The sequence below is a fragment of the Oratosquilla oratoria genome, chromosome 29, assembly GCF_046742065.1.
Source record: "Oratosquilla oratoria isolate Oo_2021 chromosome 29, ASM4674206v1, whole genome shotgun sequence".
NCBI classification, from domain to species: Eukaryota; Metazoa; Arthropoda; class Malacostraca; order Stomatopoda; family Squillidae; genus Oratosquilla; species Oratosquilla oratoria.
In genome coordinates this window covers 20,662,181-20,684,249 of record NC_134805.1, presented here as the reverse complement: position 1 = coordinate 20,684,249, position 22,069 = coordinate 20,662,181, and the positions used below count along the sequence as shown (strand labels likewise).

At 40.7% G+C, this 22,069-nt stretch overlaps 1 protein-coding gene across 3 annotated transcripts in view; it reads right to left on the bottom strand.

The window, feature by feature from the left end:
• Positions 1-9,357: 9,357 nt before the first annotated feature.
• The window catches only part of LOC143040644 (RING finger and CHY zinc finger domain-containing protein 1-like), a 29,481-nt gene continuing 16,769 nt past the window's right edge, over positions 9,358-22,069 (bottom strand). For all 3 annotated transcript variants that reach the window (XM_076211863.1, XM_076211862.1, XM_076211861.1), the window contains 2 exons: positions 20,966-21,062; positions 9,358-19,321 (listed from right to left, as the gene is read on the bottom strand). In XM_076211863.1, coding sequence (XP_076067978.1) covers positions 19,128-19,321; positions 20,966-21,062 — 291 coding nt within the window. In that variant the 3' untranslated portion in view covers positions 9,358-19,127. The remainder of the gene's footprint in view (positions 19,322-20,965; positions 21,063-22,069) is intronic.

The window sequence follows — 22,069 nt, the reverse complement described above, 5'->3', positions numbered from 1 at the left end:
TCCGTGTCATCCGGACATTCTAGGATGGCTTGTACCCTAGCCCTTCTTGCCTGATGTAACTGAGCCTGCCTTTGTTGCGGCTCGACGGGTAGTGTGGCTGTGCGTTTACGTTTGGCAAACTCCTGCGCCAGACTTTCTGCTTCGCGCTGTGGCGCTTGGAGAACACGCCGAGGTGGAGTACGGCTCGTAGCTCTGTGGACTTTGCTCCACAGCTCCCTTTCTGAAGTTTTTGCACCATTCCATCCACTTTTCGTTGGGCACACGTCGAACTGTCTCTTTGGCTTTTTCGACAGCGCTCCGAAGACTAACCAGGTTAGCAGGGTTGTAGTGTCACTGTGGCATCTTTGATCTCTTGGTTGTAATACCAACCATCACGATGTCTCCTCCTATCGAGGACAGTCTTGGGTATTGCCTCCGTTGCTGCTGCTTCATGGATGGCAGAGATCAGGAAAGCCTTCGCATCATCCAGCTCATCTATGGCCAGAGCTTCGTTGGTGACCCTTTGAGTCACTCTTTCTTGGAAGAGCGGTCATTTGGCTCTAAGCGCGTTCCATCTTCTCGCTGTGTGGGTCATTTGAGGTGGTGAGGCTACGGTGAGCGTCATATTGATCCCAAAGTGATCGCTCGTAGCTGTATCATTGATGCCCCACGACATCCGATGCAGTAATAAGGAGACGAAGTAGAGATCTAGCCTCCCGTGCCGAACATGCGTTGGTGACCCGTCGTTCAGAAGGACCACACCAGGGGTGGTGCTCAGGATTTCCTAGATGTGTCGCCCGGACTAGTTTGCAGGTGTCACTGAGTGAATTATGGGGTGATGAGTATTGAAATCTTCTGCAGTGATGTACTGTTTGTCCTCCACGACGGTGCATACTCCCCCCAGGTCCAAGGGTCCATGTTTAGGGGACTTGTAGATCCTATAAACTTGGGCAGTTTCTTGGGAGAAATGAAGTAGAACTGCGAGCACCACATCCTCCCCGCAATCTATTGGTGGGTCTACTCTTGAACATAGGATCGACGCATTGACAAGGGTCATACAACCTCTGCTTGTGCCCGTTTGGGGTAACACGAACACAGGATATCCAGGGATCCTGATCTCTTCCTCTGCCATCAGGGTTTCTTGCAGGAGGATGACTTGCTTTTCCTCCTGTTTTATGATCGCTTGCAGTAGGTAACGACTGTGCGTTACATGCCGTGTTCCAAGGCGGTCTAGTTCTTCGTCTATTCCGTCCGGTCATATATACATGGGTCAGGTCATGATCTGTGATCTCAGTTGGTGCGAGGTCAAAGTCGATGTCTGGAAAGACAGATGCAAAACGCTCTCACGCCGCTGACTCACCTAGAGGGTATGGAGGCTAGTACCGCACGTGTGTTCCACAAAGATTCGTTGTTCGTCTCACGTGGCCAGGTGAGGCGCTGGTTGAGTCATCGCTAAGACCGATGCTGGTACTGCACGTGAGTTTCTAAAAGAATCCATTGTGTATCTTCACGTGGCCAGCCGAGGCCCTGATTAGTCATCTTTGGGGCCTGACAGGGTCCGTCTTAGGCTGATGAACTGCACGTGCGTTTCCTCAAAGAGCCTTTGTGCGAGTCACGCGGCCAGGCGGCACATGAGTCACACGGCTGGGCTACCTTGAGGAATGGGGTCAAAGGTCGTGGGACGGGGCCAGGACTACGCCTTATGTATGTATATATATACACACACACATATATATATATATATATATATATATATACTGTATATATATATGTATATATATATATATATATATATATATATATATGTATAAAACCACTGGGAAAATTAAAAGATTGGGTGATGGTTCCTGATCCACCGATAGATGAATCTCCGCCTTCTCTGACAGGGGTCAGAGAGGCTGTAAGTTGATGGGTGGAAAGTCAGTTGACATCTGCAACATCAATGTGAAGTTGTTGAAAGCTGCATGATCTGGAGGATGCATGTGGTACTGTCTGTTGTGTGACAGTGTGTTACCATTCCCTTACTGGAAAAAAGTGTCTGGTCATTCCTATCTAAAAGGGGAAAGGGGACCAGCAGAACTGCAACAACTACCATGGAATTACACTGCTCAGTGTACCAGGTAAGGTGCTTGCCCATCTGTTACTGACACAAGTTTATTCATGTCTGTTTCAGAGGCCTAAGTAGTGTGGGTTCATGTCAGGTAAGTCAACAATTCATCAGATCCTAGCACTTCATATTCTTGTGGAGCACTGACGTGAGTTTCAACAGGGGTTTTTCTTGCAGCTTAAGCTGATCTCAAGAAGTTTGACTCACTGCACCATGGAGTGCTCTGGGATCTTCTACAGATCTGTGGGATTCCTGCAAAGATTATTGATTTTCAAATAATCAAACTCTTCACTCCCAGGATCTTGAAGCTTCACAACTGCTGGGTTTGTTAAATGTTGCATGTGGTTCCTTTTGGATTGGACATCAGCATAGGTTGAATGGAACTGGACTGTCATACAGGGTTGTTGGTTCCAGTCCTACTATTAAGGATCTATTTGCATGGAGGAAACAATTAGCAGGGTTTTCACTTTAAATAGTTAATGTGTAGCAAGAGATAGTCCATTGGTAGAATGAGGACCAAGATTCTTGGGAAATCCAAATAACAGAGTAAGGGGTAAGATGAATGAATATTAGTATTTAAAAGAAATTTATTAACTATCTCCATACAAATATTGGTGATACACACCAGTGTTATATGAGTCTGATCAACTTACTCAGTCTAAAACTTCACCTACATTATGTTACCACAGTATAAATGGTTCACGTGTAACCACAAAGAGGTCTTTGGCCACAAAGGATTCTATTAGCATTTATTTATGAAAACTTACTAAAATTACTTAACTTCACAATACTAATAGGCATCAAGAAATTATTTACCTGTATATGTATGTATACATATGTACATTATATATATGTATGAGAAAAGTGGAAGAAGTCGCAGGTTTAAGTCTTGAGTTCTGAGTTTATTCCTGATTGGTTTCACTTTACGCTTCTTCATTCCTCTGAAGAAGCATAAAGTGAAACTGGTCAAGAATAAACTTGGAACTCAGATCTAGACTCACGATTTCTTCTTCCACCTTTCTCAACTTATCACGATGTCTCAACATATATATGTATACACACACACAAACACACACATGCACGCACACACACACACACAAGTCCAACACGTGAACCAAGACCATGGTGAATCACACACGCATGCATGCGCACACACACACATGTATACATAATGGTGAGTCAATATTCATCTGCCCTTTTCTTATATATATATTTTTCAGGATAACTGCTGACTTCTGCATGTATGTGTAGGATTGTGGTGTCTTGTCACACTGCAGGAAATGCCCTTGGTGCTGTCATAGAGTAAGTATAGCCACTTCACTCTCAGTTTGCAAGGAAGACAAACTACAAGCAGTGATCCATTGAAGACTTTCAGTACAATATGGGGAAATAAATGAAGATAACCCGAGTCCACCACTTCAAACCAGAGTAAATGCATTCGAAAGGGAAATGACTATGATTGGTGAGGGGTGGGGACTTGACCTCCTGCAGGAAGGATTATGTACTCAATTATCTTTTGACTTATAGGGGTCAGTGTTGCAACATTATCTGGAGAGGGGCTCAAAAATAAACCATGCACAGTAGAGCAAGATGTTGTGCAACAAGATGAAACCTGCAAATCAAAGCAAATGCCAAGGTCTACTATCACAAAATATTTTGTTTTCACAAGGCAGTATGTATCTACACACTACCATTCACACCATTCAAATGTCTCAAGAAGTGGAACTAATATTTCAGCATCCTTCATATAGTCCTGATTTTGCTCTCTCAGGGCCATTTGGTCCTCTCAAAGATGCCTTAAAAGAATTATCAGTTTTTCCATGAACCAAAATATGAAAGGGGTGATGTATACATGACTGAGAATTGAACTGGTAAACAAGTGCACAGAAAATGTGGATAATTATTGACTCACTATATGTGTGTGTGTGTGTTTGTGTATGTACCATACTTCATCACTGATAATTCTCCAGTACTTCAATCCTTACAGACAATATTACACTGTTATTTAGAACTATTTTGTGTTTGCGGTGTCAGGTGAGAGGACTGAATCAGCCAGCAGGGTGTAGAGATGGTCAGACAGATAGACACAAACACACACACCAATCTATCAGTCCATTGCCTCAGGTCTCTCTTGCATGAGACCTACAGTTCCAGGTAACTGGCTAGAGCCACTGGGTGGTCCCATAAGTCACTCGGGGAAGAAATACTGTCGTTCTCTAGATTGTTATTGTAGGGTATCATAGATGATCGGTGTCTTATGTGGTGGTTGCATCTAGGGTAGTTCAATTCTGTGTCCAGACCTATTTTGTGATTACACTATTTTAATGGTAGATTGTGTCCTGAATGCAAGCATGCCAGTAGGTCCTTACTTTTCTTGAGAGGGATTTTTCTGTGGGGCTGTCTGGGTGTTGGAGTATTGAGTTTAGTAGTTTATCTTGGAAATCTTGTTCAGTGACCTGGGTGTGAATGTGTTATTCTGTGGGTGCACCGTGTGGTGATGTATCTATTTCATTACTTTCAATGTTCTTGTTCTGTTAGGTTGTATTTCTATTTTAATTTATACCTTTTCTTCTTTAAGGAGGCTATCCACTGTGTGTAGCTGAGGTTGATTTTTTTTTCTGTAGCTTTTAGGATTATATATTTTTTTTCTCATATATATATATATATATCACGGTAAAACCACTGTTGGAGGAGAAAAGACTGGAAACGTTTCCAGTCTTTTCTACTCCAACAGTGGTTTTACCGTGATTGACAAATGTGTGATTACAATTTTCACCTGTAATATATATTATATATATATATATATATGCATATATTTTTTTTCTTTCTTTTTCTTTTTCTTGTCTTCTGGATGGTAGTTACTATCTTGTTCACTGTTTTGACCAGGGATGGGTACTAGTCTATTTTAAAGTATTCTAACTCATTCTCTACATCTTTTGAATACTCTTGCCAATTTCCTTTTTGGTAGTTTATAGATGTTCTCTTGTATGTGGGTTGTATTTTCTCTTCCAAAAAAAATATTGTCTGGTTTCCTATGCTTGTGCTTGTAGGGAGGGTGACCACACTGTATGTTAGGGTATGTAGGTTATTGACTGTATTGGAGAGAGCGCCTAGTGAAGTCGCTGGAGTTTGTTTAGGTTGGGGAGTTGTTCAAGTATTTTGTGTCCTTTTTGATCTGCAATTTGTGTGTTTAGCCAGGAACAAAAGGGCTATACATTGGAGTCCCTCAGGGTGCAATCCTTTCACCATCACTATTCAATCTCTTCATGAGTTATCTCCAGAACCAGAATTAAACACCAAGGTTCTCTCATATGCAGATGTCCTGACAAGAATAATTCAGCACAATAAATATAAAATAGTAGCAAAGAACACCCAAGCCTACTTGAACAAACTGGAATAATGGTTAAAAAATAACTGAATGGAAGCATCACCCCAGACATCAATGTTGCTCACTTCACACAACCATGAAAAAAATATATATATTAAATCTTTTCATTGGAAAAGATCCCTAAAGTTCTAAGCCTCACATTTGATACTTAAATGACTTTCAGCTTACACATCAAAGACCTGACAGCAAAAATCAATAAATAAACCTACTTAAATAGATTGCAAGCACTGGCTTTGGACAACTGAAACTCTAATAACCATCTACAATTAATTCATAAGAACCATCCTTAACTATACCTCCACAGCATGGTTCCCAACAATTATCAAAACAAACAACAACTTGCAAACTTTACAAAATGGAGCACTGACAGTAATAACAGGATGTACCAAAACCACTCTAATTGAACACCTGCATATAGAAATCAAAGTCCTCCCAATAAAATATCACATGAAAGTGATATGAACATGGTTCTATTCCAGAACCCTGAACACCATACACCATCACACAGCATCTTACAAGCACAACCAACAAAAAATTACCCCCAGCAGCATACTACTGAAACATTTATAACAACCTACCACATATACCCTCTTATGCCTTAACTTTAGGGATGGAATGGGTGGGAATGGTTTTTATGCCTTTGTTTTTTGGCTACCTCCCTTGTAAGGGGGAAAAAGCCTTTGGTATATGTATGTACCACTTATACCATATAAAATATCTATATAAAAACACATATATACTCATATAACTAAATAAGCACTTTACCATAGACTATCAAACTTAATACTCCAACATCCCTCAGACATAAGCCCCACAAAAAAAAAAAAAAAAATCCAACAAATGATAGGAACCACACTGCCATGACTGTTCAGGACACCATTCAGCATTTAAACTGTCTATACACCAAAGGTTTTTCCACCCTTATAATGGAGATAGCCAAATCAAAAGGCACGTACCTACTCCCACTCATTCCACACTCATCTACCACCCTTTCCTCCCTTAGCTCCTAATGGATGACAGGTCATCCCTGTATCCTGCCCACTATCCTGGGTCAGAAGCAATGTAACAAGATACATTATATCCATAGCAAGGCCACTTCACTTAATTGGGGACATTCCGTCTCTGTCCCCTCATTCAAAATAAGAGAAAACAAGAAGAAATCCCTTTGGGCTCTGTCTAAGTATCATTCACACACTCTCCCCTCCCTCCCTTCTTTGCATAATATCATCTATACACAGTCATTCTCCACTCACCCCAATCTCCTGCCTTCTCCCTTCCTTACTCAACAGACATTCGCCTCTTGCTCAATGCCCCTTTCACCTCATCCTCAGTTGTCCCCCAAGTTTACTCCATCCACCTCAGCCTTCCACACCTCACTTGATATTCTTTCCGTGTCCAAAGCATCCCAATACTTTTTCATCAGCCCTATCTGCCATCTTTTCTAACCCTGCTCTCCTCCTCACCTCTTTTCTCTGTCCAACCTTGTAACTGATACCATACTTCTCAGACATGTCATCTCAAACACATTTAAGCTTTTCCTCTCTGCCTCTCCTAAATTCCAAGTCTCTGCCCTGTAGTGCCATTAGCACAATCAACCCTTCATATAATTTCTGCAATTTCTTCCCAAATGCCTATTTCTCATGACAGTTTTTTAATCCCCCGAGGCATTTTGTTGCTTTTCTCAGTCTACAATTTACCTCCACCTCCTATGAGAAAATTTTTTATTTGTGTGTGCAGGCATGTTATTGGGGTGGTTTTGGTGTATCCTGTTAATACTCTCAATGTAAAATATGTTTTTCTGATTATTGGGAACAATGCTGTGGAAACATAGTTGAAGGTAGTTCTTATGAAGGCTTTGAAAACAGTAATTTTCTTTCCATTTTCTAAAGCCTGCAGTTGCAATGGATTTTAGTAAATTCATTTTCTTGTTAATTTTCATGGTCAGATCTTTGACATGTAGGCTGAAGGCCACACAAGTATCAAATGAGAGGCCTAGAATTCTTTGTTTGCACTAGGAGGGTTTGGCCATCTAGTTTCACTATGGGGTGCTATTTTGATTCATGGTTGTCTAAAGTAAGTAATGTTACTGATGACTTCTAGGATGAGTCCTCCATTGTTATTTTTGAGCCACTACTCAAGATTGTCCAAGAGGCTTGAGTGGTCTTAACTGATATTTCATAATTTCTATGCTGGTTTATATCTGTCAGATCATCTGCATAAATGAGTATATTGGTATCAAGTTCTAGAGCAGAGCTTGAGGGATTTCTTGTGAAGAGATTGAACAGCGTGAGTATATGGGCCTCTATTGTATAATCTTTTTATCCTAGAAATTTGGTTGCTTTGGGTTGCTCTGCACTGTCTCCCTGCTAGGAAGCTGGTTAACTATTTCCGGTCATTCTTTTGTTATGAATACACTACCATTCTCAATCACCACATCACACTTAACATTGACTTCCTGGTAGGCACTGACCATAGGTGATACCACAAGGTGGGAATAGTTAGCCATCCTCTGAGGAGAGCCTAACCCTCATGTGTATGTGTATGTATTTACCTAGTTGTATTTACCTAGTTGTTCTTTTTTATTTGTGTAAGACACTCTTAGTTTTCTGCCACTTCCATTGTGTTCTCTGTTTCATGTTTTTCTTGTATGTCGAACTTCCTTAGTTTCATGTTCACTACTCTCCAATAGAATCTCTCTTTCTCTGACTCCGTTCTGTTCTCGTTTTTTGCCTTAGCTTCCAGTCTTTTCTGCTTTTCTTCCTCTCTTTCCTCTTTATTCATTTCTCTTTTTATCCATATCTTTTTGTATTGTTCACTTGTTGCTAGTTTCCCTGTTTTGGATAAGATATTCTCTGCCGTTGTTTGTGACTTGAATTTAATCTTAATTGGTCTGGTCTTGTCTGTGCTATACTTTCCGAGTCTAAATTTCTCTTCGATTTGTTTCATAATTTCTGGTTCATCTTCCTGAACTGATTCTAGTAATTGGCTTACTTTTTCATTTTCCTCTTTGATTCTTGTGGTTCTATCTGTGTTGTGTCAATCCCTCCCCTTCTCCTCTTTCCTTACTTTCCCACTACCCCACGAGCAATTTCCCCCCACCCTGTAAATACAAAAAGGCACTTCTCTTTGCGTTGGGATCCACAATCTGCACTTTCCTTCAGAACGTTCTTCAAGCCGTCCGTTCGTTGAAAGTGTGTGTGTGTGTGTGTGTGTGTGTGTTATTCACCATGATCTTGGATCATGTGTTGGATTCATGATCAACAGATATTACCCTCCAAGATGAGAGCTTAGAGCTCATATATGACCAATCTGGGTAATGGTGTGACCTCTCTCACACACACACACACACACACACACACACACACACACACACAATCAATCAATCAACGGTGGATGTCTGGAACAAATTGAACAAAACAATAGTGTGTACAAACACCATACAAGAATTTAAGAACAAATTAGATGTTGTGTGATCCAAAGATGGGTCACTATGAGCATAGCTTCCCTTCCTGTAGGTAAATACGAAGGGGAGGGAGAAATGTAATGTTAATGGAAAAAGGTGGTGGTAATATTAATGAAAAAAGATATTGGTAATACTATTGGAAGGATAGTAATAGTAATGGGAGTGTGTGTGCGTTTACCTAGTTACCTTGCGGGAAGGGGAGCAATGCTTGTGGTGTCCCGTCTTTGTATCTTGCAGTGTTTAGTGTGTGTGCACATGCATGAGTTTCATACATCAAAAGAACATGTACTTCATCTTGTATATAAAAAAAAAATTAAAAGGTATGATGATAAAAAAAAACATTTACTTTATAACTATATAAAACAAGGATTACCCCTGTTGCACTACATACCAATCTGAATGTTGAAGTGAGAGAAAAACAATTTTCTAATTATATTGTATCTGGGGCTACAATGCTGACAGTTAACTGAAAAAAAAGTATCAAGACTAGTAATGTGGCTTATTTATGGGCTATCAATAAAACCTAAATTGACTCTGTGCTACATTCTCTACAGCAAATAATAGAATATAAACAGAGGAATAATTTCACATCCTAAGTTCTACTAATACACCTCGTGCATCAAATCAAGTTGAACTTATTGTCCAAGATGCTACTAACAAGAGGGAAAATCCTTCCAAAGCAAAACATGAATGCCCAAACCATGTATCCAAATCTAGGTATCAAAACTATGAAAACTCTTTGTATTCAGGCTGGTTCATCTTTGCTGAGAAAGAGATAAGTAAGTAGATGGCAGGAGGGAGGTTGGGAGTGAATGTATAGACAGAAATAATGTACCACTATAAAGATGTGTGACTTATCATTTCCCTGAACATTTTCTAATGTAGCTATCTATGAGAGCTGACAATTCTATTTTGATTTTTGGTGCCAATATTTGAAGATGCAACTCTTATATGGGCTGAGCTCCCAAACCACTGTCCTCTGGGCCTCCACTCCTGTCAACAGGACCAGTTTCCAAATTGTAAATGGTTACATCATGATTGTACATTGGGAAAGACAAATAATTTTCCTACAGTATAGCACTTGTCAACCTGTCTGGATTACCAATAGAAATAGATAATCAAACAATGGCACTAAGAACAGATGTGTAGATGTCAAAGAGGGAATTATTAGTACAGATCCCATTTTACCAATCAAACCAGGACCTACTCAATGGTGCCATGAAATTGGTAATCTATATCACTGAAAGCCAGCTGAGGCACTGTAGATTAATATAGTTAAACTCCAGAGACATGACTCTACCTACAAGTTAATTTCAATAACAATGACTCAGAGTGGATGAGACAGAGAGTACCTGTAATGTTACCACACCAAATGAATCGTATCTGCCTTGAGATAGGTTGAGTCTGCTTGGGACAATCCACCTCAGTGGAGAAGGGTGAGTGTGCTTATGCACTGTCACAGTATTTGGCCTCATTGACTGACTACCATCACTGTTCAGGCCTATTGTCAAACATAAGATTACAACAAATGCTTCAAGGACATTAGGCATTTCCAGTACATGGTCCTTGCTCACACAAGCACCACTGCCATTCACAGAGCCGTAACCAGGAAATGAAGACAGACGAGGTGAACACAGCCCTACTTAGGGGGAGGGGTGTCTGGGGCAAGTCCTACCACCAGATAATGCAACTGCTGGTGAATGTGAAGATTTAAATTAACAGGAGAAATTTAAAAATGTTGCTACAGTTGTATGTTTTTATTAATGCCATCTTATGGAGTTGGGTGGACTGCATTCAATACTTATATAAATGTTCTACAATATGGCATTTTCAAACAAGCAGGAAATGATTATTAGCATCATGTTAAACAGTTTGAAGCAGGAGCTGGCTTCTGCACTGTAGTGACAACAGAAGCTCAATTAAACTTTACTCTGATGATACTGAAGACTAGTTGGTCTGTCTTGTTACCCTTAACATAACTGAAATCTTTCTGTAACCAATATGTAATTAGAGGTTATCACAAATTTTAAATCAATAAATGCATGGCAGGACTTGGTTCTGGAGTATAAGAGAGCACAAAGAAAATATGAAACATTATATTCAAGTGTGAGGGGAGGGAGAGAGTGGAGGTACCAGATGAGGCAGTTGCCTCGTCTGCCTTAAGGTGGTTACGGGCATGGCTGTTAGAATCATTTAAGAAAAAAGCAAATATCAACAGATAGCAGGGCCATAACTGAAGTCACAAGCCAGTGAGGTCTTAGCTTGCATTACAGTCAAGTATACAATGCACTGTATGACTGAATAAAAAGACTGTTTAGACTAAATGCTAGAAACTGATAATCTAAAACTTTTCACCATACTACTCCTCTGTCAGTTACAAATAGTGCATATCGTTATGTATCAATATCAGCATTATAAATATCTGGGATTCTGTACTTCATCAGGAAACCTGGAGGTAGATTTTGTACACAATCATTATTTTGACTTCGGATTCCCCTTCTGCAACGGAACCTATATATTCCGTTTTTTAGTCCTTTTCTCCTTGTGCTTCTAAAATGTTAACCATCTCCCTTCCAGAAACATCTGCTTCAGAGAAATTCTAATCAAAACCTCCTGTAATAAAAAAAATTCTCACCATCTGCCATAATATTCATAGGTAAAATGTTTTGTAGCCTTTAAATCAATAAATTAAAATTCAATACTACAACAGTGTTGACCTTGTCATTCAACCCTTTAGTACTATGGCACACTGTACATTCTGTCATGGCAAATGCCAGATGATTATGAATTAAAAATCAGTTTCTGCTCCTAGCAGTCTCACTTGAAACCCATTCAGGCTGGGGTCTGCCTCTCGACTGAATAAAATTATCTCTGGGTTTGCCACAACCTTCTAAACATTACACAATGAAGTTGAACTAGGATAACACTATGGAGCAATAACAAAAACCTTGGTATCACATAATCACCAACAGAAGTACTGGCTTCAGACATTAAATTTTTTTTATTATTTGCATCTCCATTATGAAAGCTATACCCATATTTTATAGGTTTGTGCTATAATTAACTGCCTATTATCTCAAAAATGGAGGGTGGGGAATAAGTTTAATATGAAAAGAATTAACAATGGGCCAGATATTCAAGTTCCATACATTAAGCATCATAGCCAACTGACAACCTCTTAATGCCTGATGTCCTTATGACATGATTAAACCTGTGTATTATTTATTCTTTTTCATAGGCAGCTTGTAGCTCTAATGTAAGCATTATGGGATTCAACTTAAAAACAAATTACATTAAAATGCCATCTGTCATTCATAATTACACTTAAAAAAATCTTAAGACGAATCACACATGGGGATTCAATGCAATGGTGATCCATTATGATGAATGGCCTTCTACTGAGCTGGAGGTGTTAGTCACGACAGATAACCAGTACATATTATCCTTGAAGTGTCTCATAGCCAAGTAATGACAAGAATCAATGATAAGGTTTGGGAATGATAATAATTGTTGCTTTGGGTCTCACTGACTGGAAACCTGCAGTCCCTAGGAAGAAACATTAGAGGGGGTTTACATGGTCTAATGGTTCGTCGAACGCGGTTCGACAGACACATGTTTAAAGTGATGTGTGAATGGGGTATTTGGTTGTCGAACACGTTGGTTAAACCCCAAATACCCCGTTCACACATCACTTTAAACACGTGTCTGTCGAACCGTTAGACCATGTAAACCCCCTCTTAGATTTTGAGTTGTATTTGTGGGATATTATTTCCAAGTCACTGGTTTAACCTATTCAATAGGAGTCAAACTCCCGCAGGCAGCATCAGCTGCCAGATGTACAATGATTTGATGATACATCACACTACTTGCATTACAATATAGTTCCAGCTGTATCACTCATTCCCTTTCACTCTGAATATTAATAACCACAGAAACTATGATCAAGCAAGTTCTCAGAATTTGAGGGTCACTTGGCTACAACCACAATATAAATATAATCAAGATGCCGTTACTGGCATCCTTACATACCCAGTCGCGCCTCATGACGCCTGCATAGACATTATCGTATGGATGGGGTTAATGTAATAGGAAGATGGCAACAATTGCTTTGTCAGCTTTCCTATGTAAAGAAGTGACTCCAGTCCAGAAACTGTGTCAGCTCCTCAGGGCTGCACCTCTAGATTGAGGTAATAACAGGATTTGAAAATGGGTAGCATGGAGATAATTCTGTTGTTTGGAAGACTTCTTTATCATTTTTTCTGAGGATGAAGCCTTCATTGAATGTACAACTGTGATGTCCATCTCACATAACCACCAACTGCAAGTACCCAGGAAGAGGAGGAAAGGTGAGGAAAAAACAAGTAAATTAAAAAATAAATGAACAAATACAAGTCTATCTATCTACATACCAAGGAAGCTAAGTCAAAAGGCACGTATCCACTCCCACCCATTCCACTTCCATCCACCCTTTCATTTTAGCTCCTCATGAATTATGGGTCATCCCAGTATCCCACCCACTGCCCTGGGTCAGATGTGATGATGATGATATGGTTTAACGTCACACACTCCTCCCATCGGAAGGCTAGGACGATGCCCCTTACAGAGGACTCTGTAGCATGGAATTTAATGAACCATGCACTTGGTTCAACTTCGCCGATGGCAGGATTCGAACTGCCATCCCCTCAACCTTCGCCGCAAGTAACGACGCCCTAACCCGATCAGTCAAATGTAATGCAGCAAAATACAGCAAGGCTGCTTCATTTAATCAGTGACCTCCCTTCTCCATCCCCTCATGCAGCCAACCGCATTCAAGAGTGAGTAGGTATGGCATGTGATCTGTACTTCAACAATAAGTGAAGTTCCTCACAACCTTATTATTTATCTATACAGGTAGTTCTCGTTATATGCGGGGGTTCCGTTCCGCGGACCCCCCGCATATAACGAATTCGCATATATCGAACTATTGAACCTATGGGAAAAAGGGGGATACGTTCTCAACTCGGACCTGCACCAGGTCCAGCATGCTTAGATGACATTGCGCTGATCCTGAAAACATAATAGGAGGGTTATAGAACAGAGTGAGTGAGCAAAGCGAGCATGATATTCTGCAACATTAACACTCTCTGACATGTAAGTATTAACCTCGGGAAAAGACGCTACCGTAAACATCACTTATTTCGCCAAGCGTATTTTCTTCAGCTGTTTGAAAAATCAATCTGTTTACAATTCACATTTCAGACTGCTTGCTACGCTTAAACTGACTGTTGATGTGCTCTGGAGATACACAGGCAGGCTTACTGCTTAGAGTTTATCCAGTGCGGAGAATAAACGATAATTCTTGCAGAGAGTGAAAATTGACGAAATTAATTGGGGCAGTAATAAGTATCAAAAATTAATTTGTTTGTGAAAAAAATAATTTGTGTATCAAAAAAGCTTAATTACCTGCAGAAAGACAATGGTTTGGCCTATGAAACAGGAAGGATGCCTAAGACGATGCCGTCTGTACAGCTGCCGGTGTTGTTGTTGTGATAACGCCGCAGTGATGCCAGCTCTACCTAGCTGATGCAGCCAGTGTTACCACACGGCTTTATGCGCACCAACTTCAAATATATAATAGGTATTTTGAAAAAAATAATCGGCCGCGACTATTTTTTTTTTTTTTTTTTTTTTAGGTCAAATCGCATATCTTCGAATATATCCCCGCACATATCGAAAAGTGGTGCAAATTCTTGAATCGCATATATGCGAATTCGCATATATCGAGAACTACCTGTATTAGTCTTGGCTACCTCCCATAAAGGTGAAGAGGCCCTAATATGCAAAAGGTCCCTGGAATCCCTTCAACTTCTTTCCTTTTGTTATGCAGTCATTCAAATCCACAGTTAAAGGTTCCACTGCTTCGTCCACACTCAAAGATGCATCCCACTGCACAGTAATACTTACACTTTGTGTGGAACCAACAACAAGCACCTACATACATATACCAAGGCTTTTTTCCCCCTTTCAAGGGAGGTAGCCAATAAGAAAAAGGCATAAAACCATTCCCACCCATTCCATCCCTAAATACACTCCACCCCCCTCCACCATCCCCCTTATCTTAGCACCTCCTGGGTGACAGGTCATCCCTGCACCTTGTCCACTGCCCTGGGTCAGAGGCAGTGTCAAAGGACACAGCAAGGCCACTTCATTAAATCAGCAACCCCCCATTCATAAAAGGAGAAGACAGGGAGAAATCCCTTCCGGCTGTGTCAATTTTTTCTCACACATACTATCCCACCACCCATCCCCCTACCCATTCCACCTCATGTATCACAGCATCATCCATATACAACCAGGCACCTGCTTGTGATAATCCTACAAGATGGACAGCAGAAAGAATCATCTCCCTACCACACATTCTTAAAGTCCATCAACCCTCTCGACTTTTTCTGGAGGTGCAGCCCTGAGGGGCTGACAGTCTCTGGGCTGGACCCAAGATGTCTCTATTGATTCAAACTGTGTTTCTTCCACCTTTATACATGTGATGAGCTGACAATCGGTAACTGGTTCCTTCCTCCTGGTATTTTCAGCCAGTGACATCTATAGAAACAGTCCTACGTTGGCGCAACTCACATCACAGAGGAACATTTCTTTCTACAGAAATCTTTGGGAGGTCCAGAGGACCATTGACAGTCAGTGACACTCATGGTAACAGTTATCATTACAGTTTGTGCTTTGCACTGTGAAAGGATGGGACCTTAATGCCTTTTAATATTCTTATTTAACAATATATTTTAAGTACCATATTTTTCTCAATATGATTCTTTTTAATCATTTACTGTATTTCTATTTCAATTTCAATCTAATTTCAAATATGCATTTTGGTGAGTAATCATACTGAAAAAAAACTCATTCATTACTTCAGTAAGAGACTACCAACAGCTTGTATGTACTGAAGGTCCATACAGGGATAGCTGAGTAAAAGCACACACTCATATAAAACATAAATAAAATAAAACAAGATAGAATAAAACAAAATAAAACACATTCAACTACTACTCCCATCTCATAACCTTGAATCAAAAGTTGTGAAAGTAGTATAGTGGGGCACAAACCAACAGTACAATTAATGAATTGAAAAGCTCCATTCACACGAATATTTTGTCATAATACACCTCAACACATACTCAGCCTGAGTCATCTAGCAAAAATACATATGCTGTAAACACCTCCAATGTCTACCTTTTCATTTTGGTCATGGATCATTAAGAATAGAACCTGGCACATAACTTTTCAACCTAAGACATCATACAGACTTGAGTATCTGACCCCCAGGAGTTTAAACCTAATTAATTAACAAAGAATATCAGGCCAGGGTATGGAAAGTGTCTGTAAAAGAGGAACATGACAGGAGAATAAGTACTTATGGCTCATTCACAACCTCAAACCCATGTGTCTGCTGCTGTCCATTACACAACTACTTAAATCCACACATAGGCACTCGTCCAACCAATTAGAGTACAGTAATCTGAATACAAGACAAAATATCATTTACCTTTTCAATGGATATGTCTTTGTGATAAGATATCTTTATCAAAGTATAAATATCCTTGTGTACAAAATATAAATAACCAATATGTGTCTTAATGATTAGCTGTCACATGTACCATAGGCCCTTTCCTTTATATACATTAAAATCCTTTTAACAATCCTCTCAGCATATTGTTAAAGGTCATTTATGTCCTTGTCACACTGCTTAAGTCAAAGGCAATGCAGCAAGGTACAGCACTTTCACAACAGACTGACAGCCAGTTGGTTTACTTCTACCCACTGCCTCATTATATGACTCCACCTCTTCGTTAACTCAAAAAACTTTATGGACCAAAAATGAGAACAACCCTTTAGGCTACATCATCCTTTCATCCATTCTATCTTTTGCATTCTCTCTTCTCAACTAAACAGATTTTTCTTGTACATCCAAGGCCCCCTTTAACCTATCCATCCACCTCACAATTGGTCTTCCTTTGAAGTTCATACCATCCACATCCGTTTTCCACATTCATTCATTCCATAAGCCCGAACCACCTCATTAACCTTTGACTTACCCTAGCCAACAACTCTCTTCCTGCCTCCATCCTCTGCTTCAACTCTACATCTCACTCTTTCCATTCTTGCAACTATCTATCTATATACCAAGGGCTTTTTCCCCCTGATAAGGGAGATAGCCAAGTCAAAGGCATACACCCATTCTACTCTCATCCGCCACCTTTGTTTCCCTCTTATCTTAGCTCCCTGTGGATGAAGAATCATTCCTGTTTCCAACCCAGTGCCACGGTCAGAAGCAGTGCAGTAAGAGACATCAGGTCCACAGCAGGACCATTTCACTTACACAGAGACACTCCCTCCGTCCCCTCATATGGAAAATAGAGAAGACAAGGAGAAATCCCTTTGGACTGTGTCAAAGTATCATCCACACACAACTATCCTCCACTCACCCCTATCCCCTGCCCTCTCCCTTCCTTGCTCAACAGATATTCCCCTCTTGCTCAATGCCCCTTTCACCCCATCCATCCATCTCATCCTCAGTCAGCCTCCATCCACCTCTGCTTTCCAAACTTCTTTTGCTAATATTTCTCGACTCATTCTTTCCACGTGTCCAAACCATCCCAACAACTATCATATTCCTCCACATTTTATGTCAAAAACATTCACTCTTCCTTTTTGCTTCCCCTATTTTCCAAGCCTCTGCTCCATTCAACGCCATGGGAACAATCACTCTTTCATACAACCTTCTCTTCATATTCATCCTCATATACCTACCTCACACAAAACTTTTCATTTCACCCAGATGTTTATTTACCTCCTTTACTCTATAATTCGCCTCCTCATCCACTTCCCCATCAACTGTCAAATGTGACCCCAGTTCTTAAAATTCTCCACTTCCTCCAACCTTTCACCCTTCAGGCTCACATCCAACCTGCCACCATCCTCTCTCCTTGTACATCTTATCAATGCTTTTTCCTACACGTACTCCAACATACAGCAACAAAATATCTTAAATTCTGACAGCTATGGTATGGCACCATATCTACTGCACAAATAATCTATCTTCACATTTAATAAATCTACATATGAGTCAAGAGGATACACTAAATAATAATAATGATGAATTTTAAATCCATAGTTACTAATTTTTCAGTGTCATGTATTTGGTATCTTTCAAATTCCCATCAAAACATCTACACCAGTCTGTTGTGTGTTATTATATACATATGTATGAATGCATATGTGCATGCACACACATGCACACACACACACACACACGAGCTCTGAGCTCTCATCCATGAGGGTAATAGCTGTCAATCACGAGTCTAACACGTGATCCAAGACTGTGGTGAATCACACACATGCACACACCATTGGCATGTTTGACTAACATCAACCTGTGATGTATGAACCAAGTATGACATATGACATCTTGTGTAATCTCACCTACTTAAAATAATTTTAAAATTTTAACAAAAGGAAACAACAAATAAAAATTAAAGCAATCATAATATAAAAACAATACTGTACTGAACATTTAATCAAAATAAAACTTAAGACGACAACAAAATATACACATTGTTAAAAATATACTATCACGTAGAGTACAATAGTATACATACCACGCTGTCCACTTACAATCTGGTACAATTTACACCTTTAAAATTATGAAGGGTTCTACATCCACATCCAATCAACAATAGTGGAAATATAACATCCCATTTATTACTGTGTTGTCCAGTCGTCATCCTGTAACTTAATAAAACTGGTCTCGTTTTCACCCCAATAGATGAATACTGACCATAGTTTCACAATCAATTGAGGTCAGGAAATATACAAAATTTTGTTTATTTTGTTACCCTTTGCCCAATGTCATCTTATTTTTACCCAGTTAAAATTCTATAACAATTTCCATATTCAACCACTGGTTTATAATAATATGAATTTCAATATATCACATACATAAGGGTTAAGGGCTACAGTGGCAGATAAACTTCATCACAGCATTGATGCAATAACCTATGAATGTCGGAGGCCAACGCACATCCCATAGCACTTTCCACATGGCAAGATCAACAAGTGAAATGCGAGTCACAGGAATACCATATGCTGCCTCGTAAAATGTCTGTTGCTCCCTATGAATCTCTCCCTTCTTTGGGTGAAACTTAATTCCCTTCTTCTTCAAACTGCACAAATTCTTCATACACTGCTGCTTCCGATGCGGCATCTAATACTGCTTCAGCTCCTGTATCAGCAGTAGCAGCGGCACCTTCACTACCACTATTGTTATTGTTGTTGCCACTACTGCTGCCACCGCCACCACCTTCCCCTTCTCCCCTTGCACCTCCATTACCTCCACCTGAAAAGAAATATCATTCATCTTCTACAGTTTCCCTCTCTACAGTTTAGAATACCTTATATGGCAGCAGTACTTTACATACTACACAGGAATCTACAATAATCTTACACCTGCACTACACAGCACATCCATGCTTGGGTCACAGAATGGGCACTTCAGGAAAGATGACCAAACTCCTTGCTCTATCAAACCCTTCTAAACATTAGCCCAACAGAAGGGTCCCTCTTGAAATAGGAGCTGCCCTTGCACATCATCATTCAGGTTACCATCCTATCCATCTATCTATATACATACATACGTATACCAAAGGCTTTTTCCCCCTTACACGGGGGGTAGCCAAAAAGAAAATGGCATAGAAATCACTCCCACCCATTTCATTTCCCACATATTCCACTCCCCTCCACCCTCCTATCTTGGCACCTCCTGGATGACAGGCCATCCCTGCATCCTGTCCACTGCCCTGGGTCAGAAGCAGTGTCGCAAGACACAGCACATCCACAGCAAGGCCACTTCAAAAATTTGGCGACCTATCTATATACCAAGGGCTTTTTCCCCTTATAAGGGAGGTAGCCAAGTTAAAAGGCACACACCCTCTCACACATTCCACTCGTATCCACCACCCTTTCCTCCTCATCTTCGCTCCTCATGAATGATGGGTCATCCTTGTATCTCGCACACTGTCCTGGGTCAGAAGCAATGGAGCATGACACAGTACATCTGGAGCAAGGCCACTTCATTTAATTGGCAAGCCCCCCTCTGTCCCCTTATAGGGAAAAGAAGACAGGGAGAAATCCCTTTGGGCTGCGTCAAAATATTATTTACACATAACCACTCCCTACTCCCCCTCTCCCATCCACCACCTCCTCCCATCCTTGCATCACAGTATCATCTAAACACAGCCATTCTCCACTCACCCCTATTCCCTGCCTTCTCCTTTCCCTGCTCAACTGACATTCCCCTCTTGCTCAAAGCTCCTTTCATTCCATCCATCTATCTCATCCTTGGCCGTATCCTCCAGTTCACTCCATCCACCTCTGCCTTTCACAATACTGGGATGGTTTGGGCATATGAAAAGAACAAGTGAAGACTAGGAAAAAAATTGTGAAAGGCAAAGGTGGATGGAGAATGAACTAGGGAGAAGATCAAGAATGGGAAGTATGGATGGGGTAAAGGGGCCTTGGATACATAGGGAATGCCTACTGAATAAGGAGCGGAACAAGAGACGGATGCGAATGGAGAGTGGTCATGAATAGAAGAGAAATTTACTGTTTAGGCATATGGAAAGAATGAGTGGAGAAAGATTAGCAGGAAGAGTGTAGATGGTGGTGGATGGAGTAAACTTGAGGAGACCAAGAATTAGGTGGATGGACAGGATGAAAAGGTCACTGGGTACAAGAGGAATATTTGTCAAGCAGGTAAGGGACAGGGCAAGAGATACGTGTGGTTAGAGAGTGGATGTGATTGGATGAGAAATTGATGTGGCTGAAGGGATTACTCCTTGCCCGCTTTGCAAATTCTGGATTGTCTGTGAAGTTTAAAACTTACAGTCTTTGTCTTGATCTCACTAAAAGCTGTATCTTTGAAGTTTAACAGATTTTAATAACACCATGCTCAATGCCACCAAACTGATGTCCTGGTACTTACCCACAATCTTCATAAGTCCTCCCTTGGTACGTACAGTGTTGTAAGACCCACAGTATAAACATTTTTGTCCTAAAACATGGAACAGTGTCATGCTCTCCTGCAATAATAAAAGAGAAGACACATAAATTAAATTAACCTTATATCAAGATCCAATGGCTTTGGGCCTATTTTGGAGACCTCTAGGTAAGACATTCCCCTAGTACACAAAGACCCTTTCACCTCATCCATCCCATCTCATTCTCTGTCTTCCCCTCAAGTTCACTCCATCCACTTCTGCTTTTTATACTCCTTTGGCTAATCTTTCTTTAATTATCCTTTCCATATACCCAAAGCATCCCAGCATTCTTTGATCAGCCCTAGCCTACCTGCCAGATCTTTTTTCAACCCAGTTCTCTGCCACACCTTATTTCTCATGCTATCCTTGTAACTCTTACTCTACCTCTTAAACACTTTATCTCAAACACATTCAGGCTCCTCCTTCTTAACTCCCTCAAACTACAAGTTCCTGCCCTTTACAGTGTCATGGGTACAATCACCCTTTTGTACAGTGTGAGGCAGTTGTCCACCATCTCAGGACCCTTTTGACCAACAAAGACCCAAGGGAATCGCTTGCGCCACCTGGCTGCATGAGTCACACAAGCAGTACTTTGAGGAAATGCATGTGCAGCACCCAGCTCCATTTACATTCCATCCTCATTAGGTCACCAGCCTAAGAACGGACCCTATCAGCTCCCATGATGACCAACTTGCATCTCAGACAACTGTGTTGGAACAGACAATGGTTCTTTGAGGAATCCACATGCAGTACCAAGCCATACATTCCAATATAGTTAGATCAGTAGCCTGAGAACACATTGCATCTGGCTTCCCAGGCATCAACATTTGCCCTTGCACCAATTAAGGGCATGGGTCAGGACCTGACCCAGATTTAAGCTGGACAGAATCACTGTAGATGCAGATCGCCACAGAGCATCACGCTGCAAGCCTAGTTTGCTACCTCCGTCAGTCTCCTCCTCCCCTTTGCCCTTGAGCAGACCACCTTGGGACATGACCTGAAAAGCATAACTGTCATTTCCTTTCCCATCTCCCCCCACTTCTCACGAC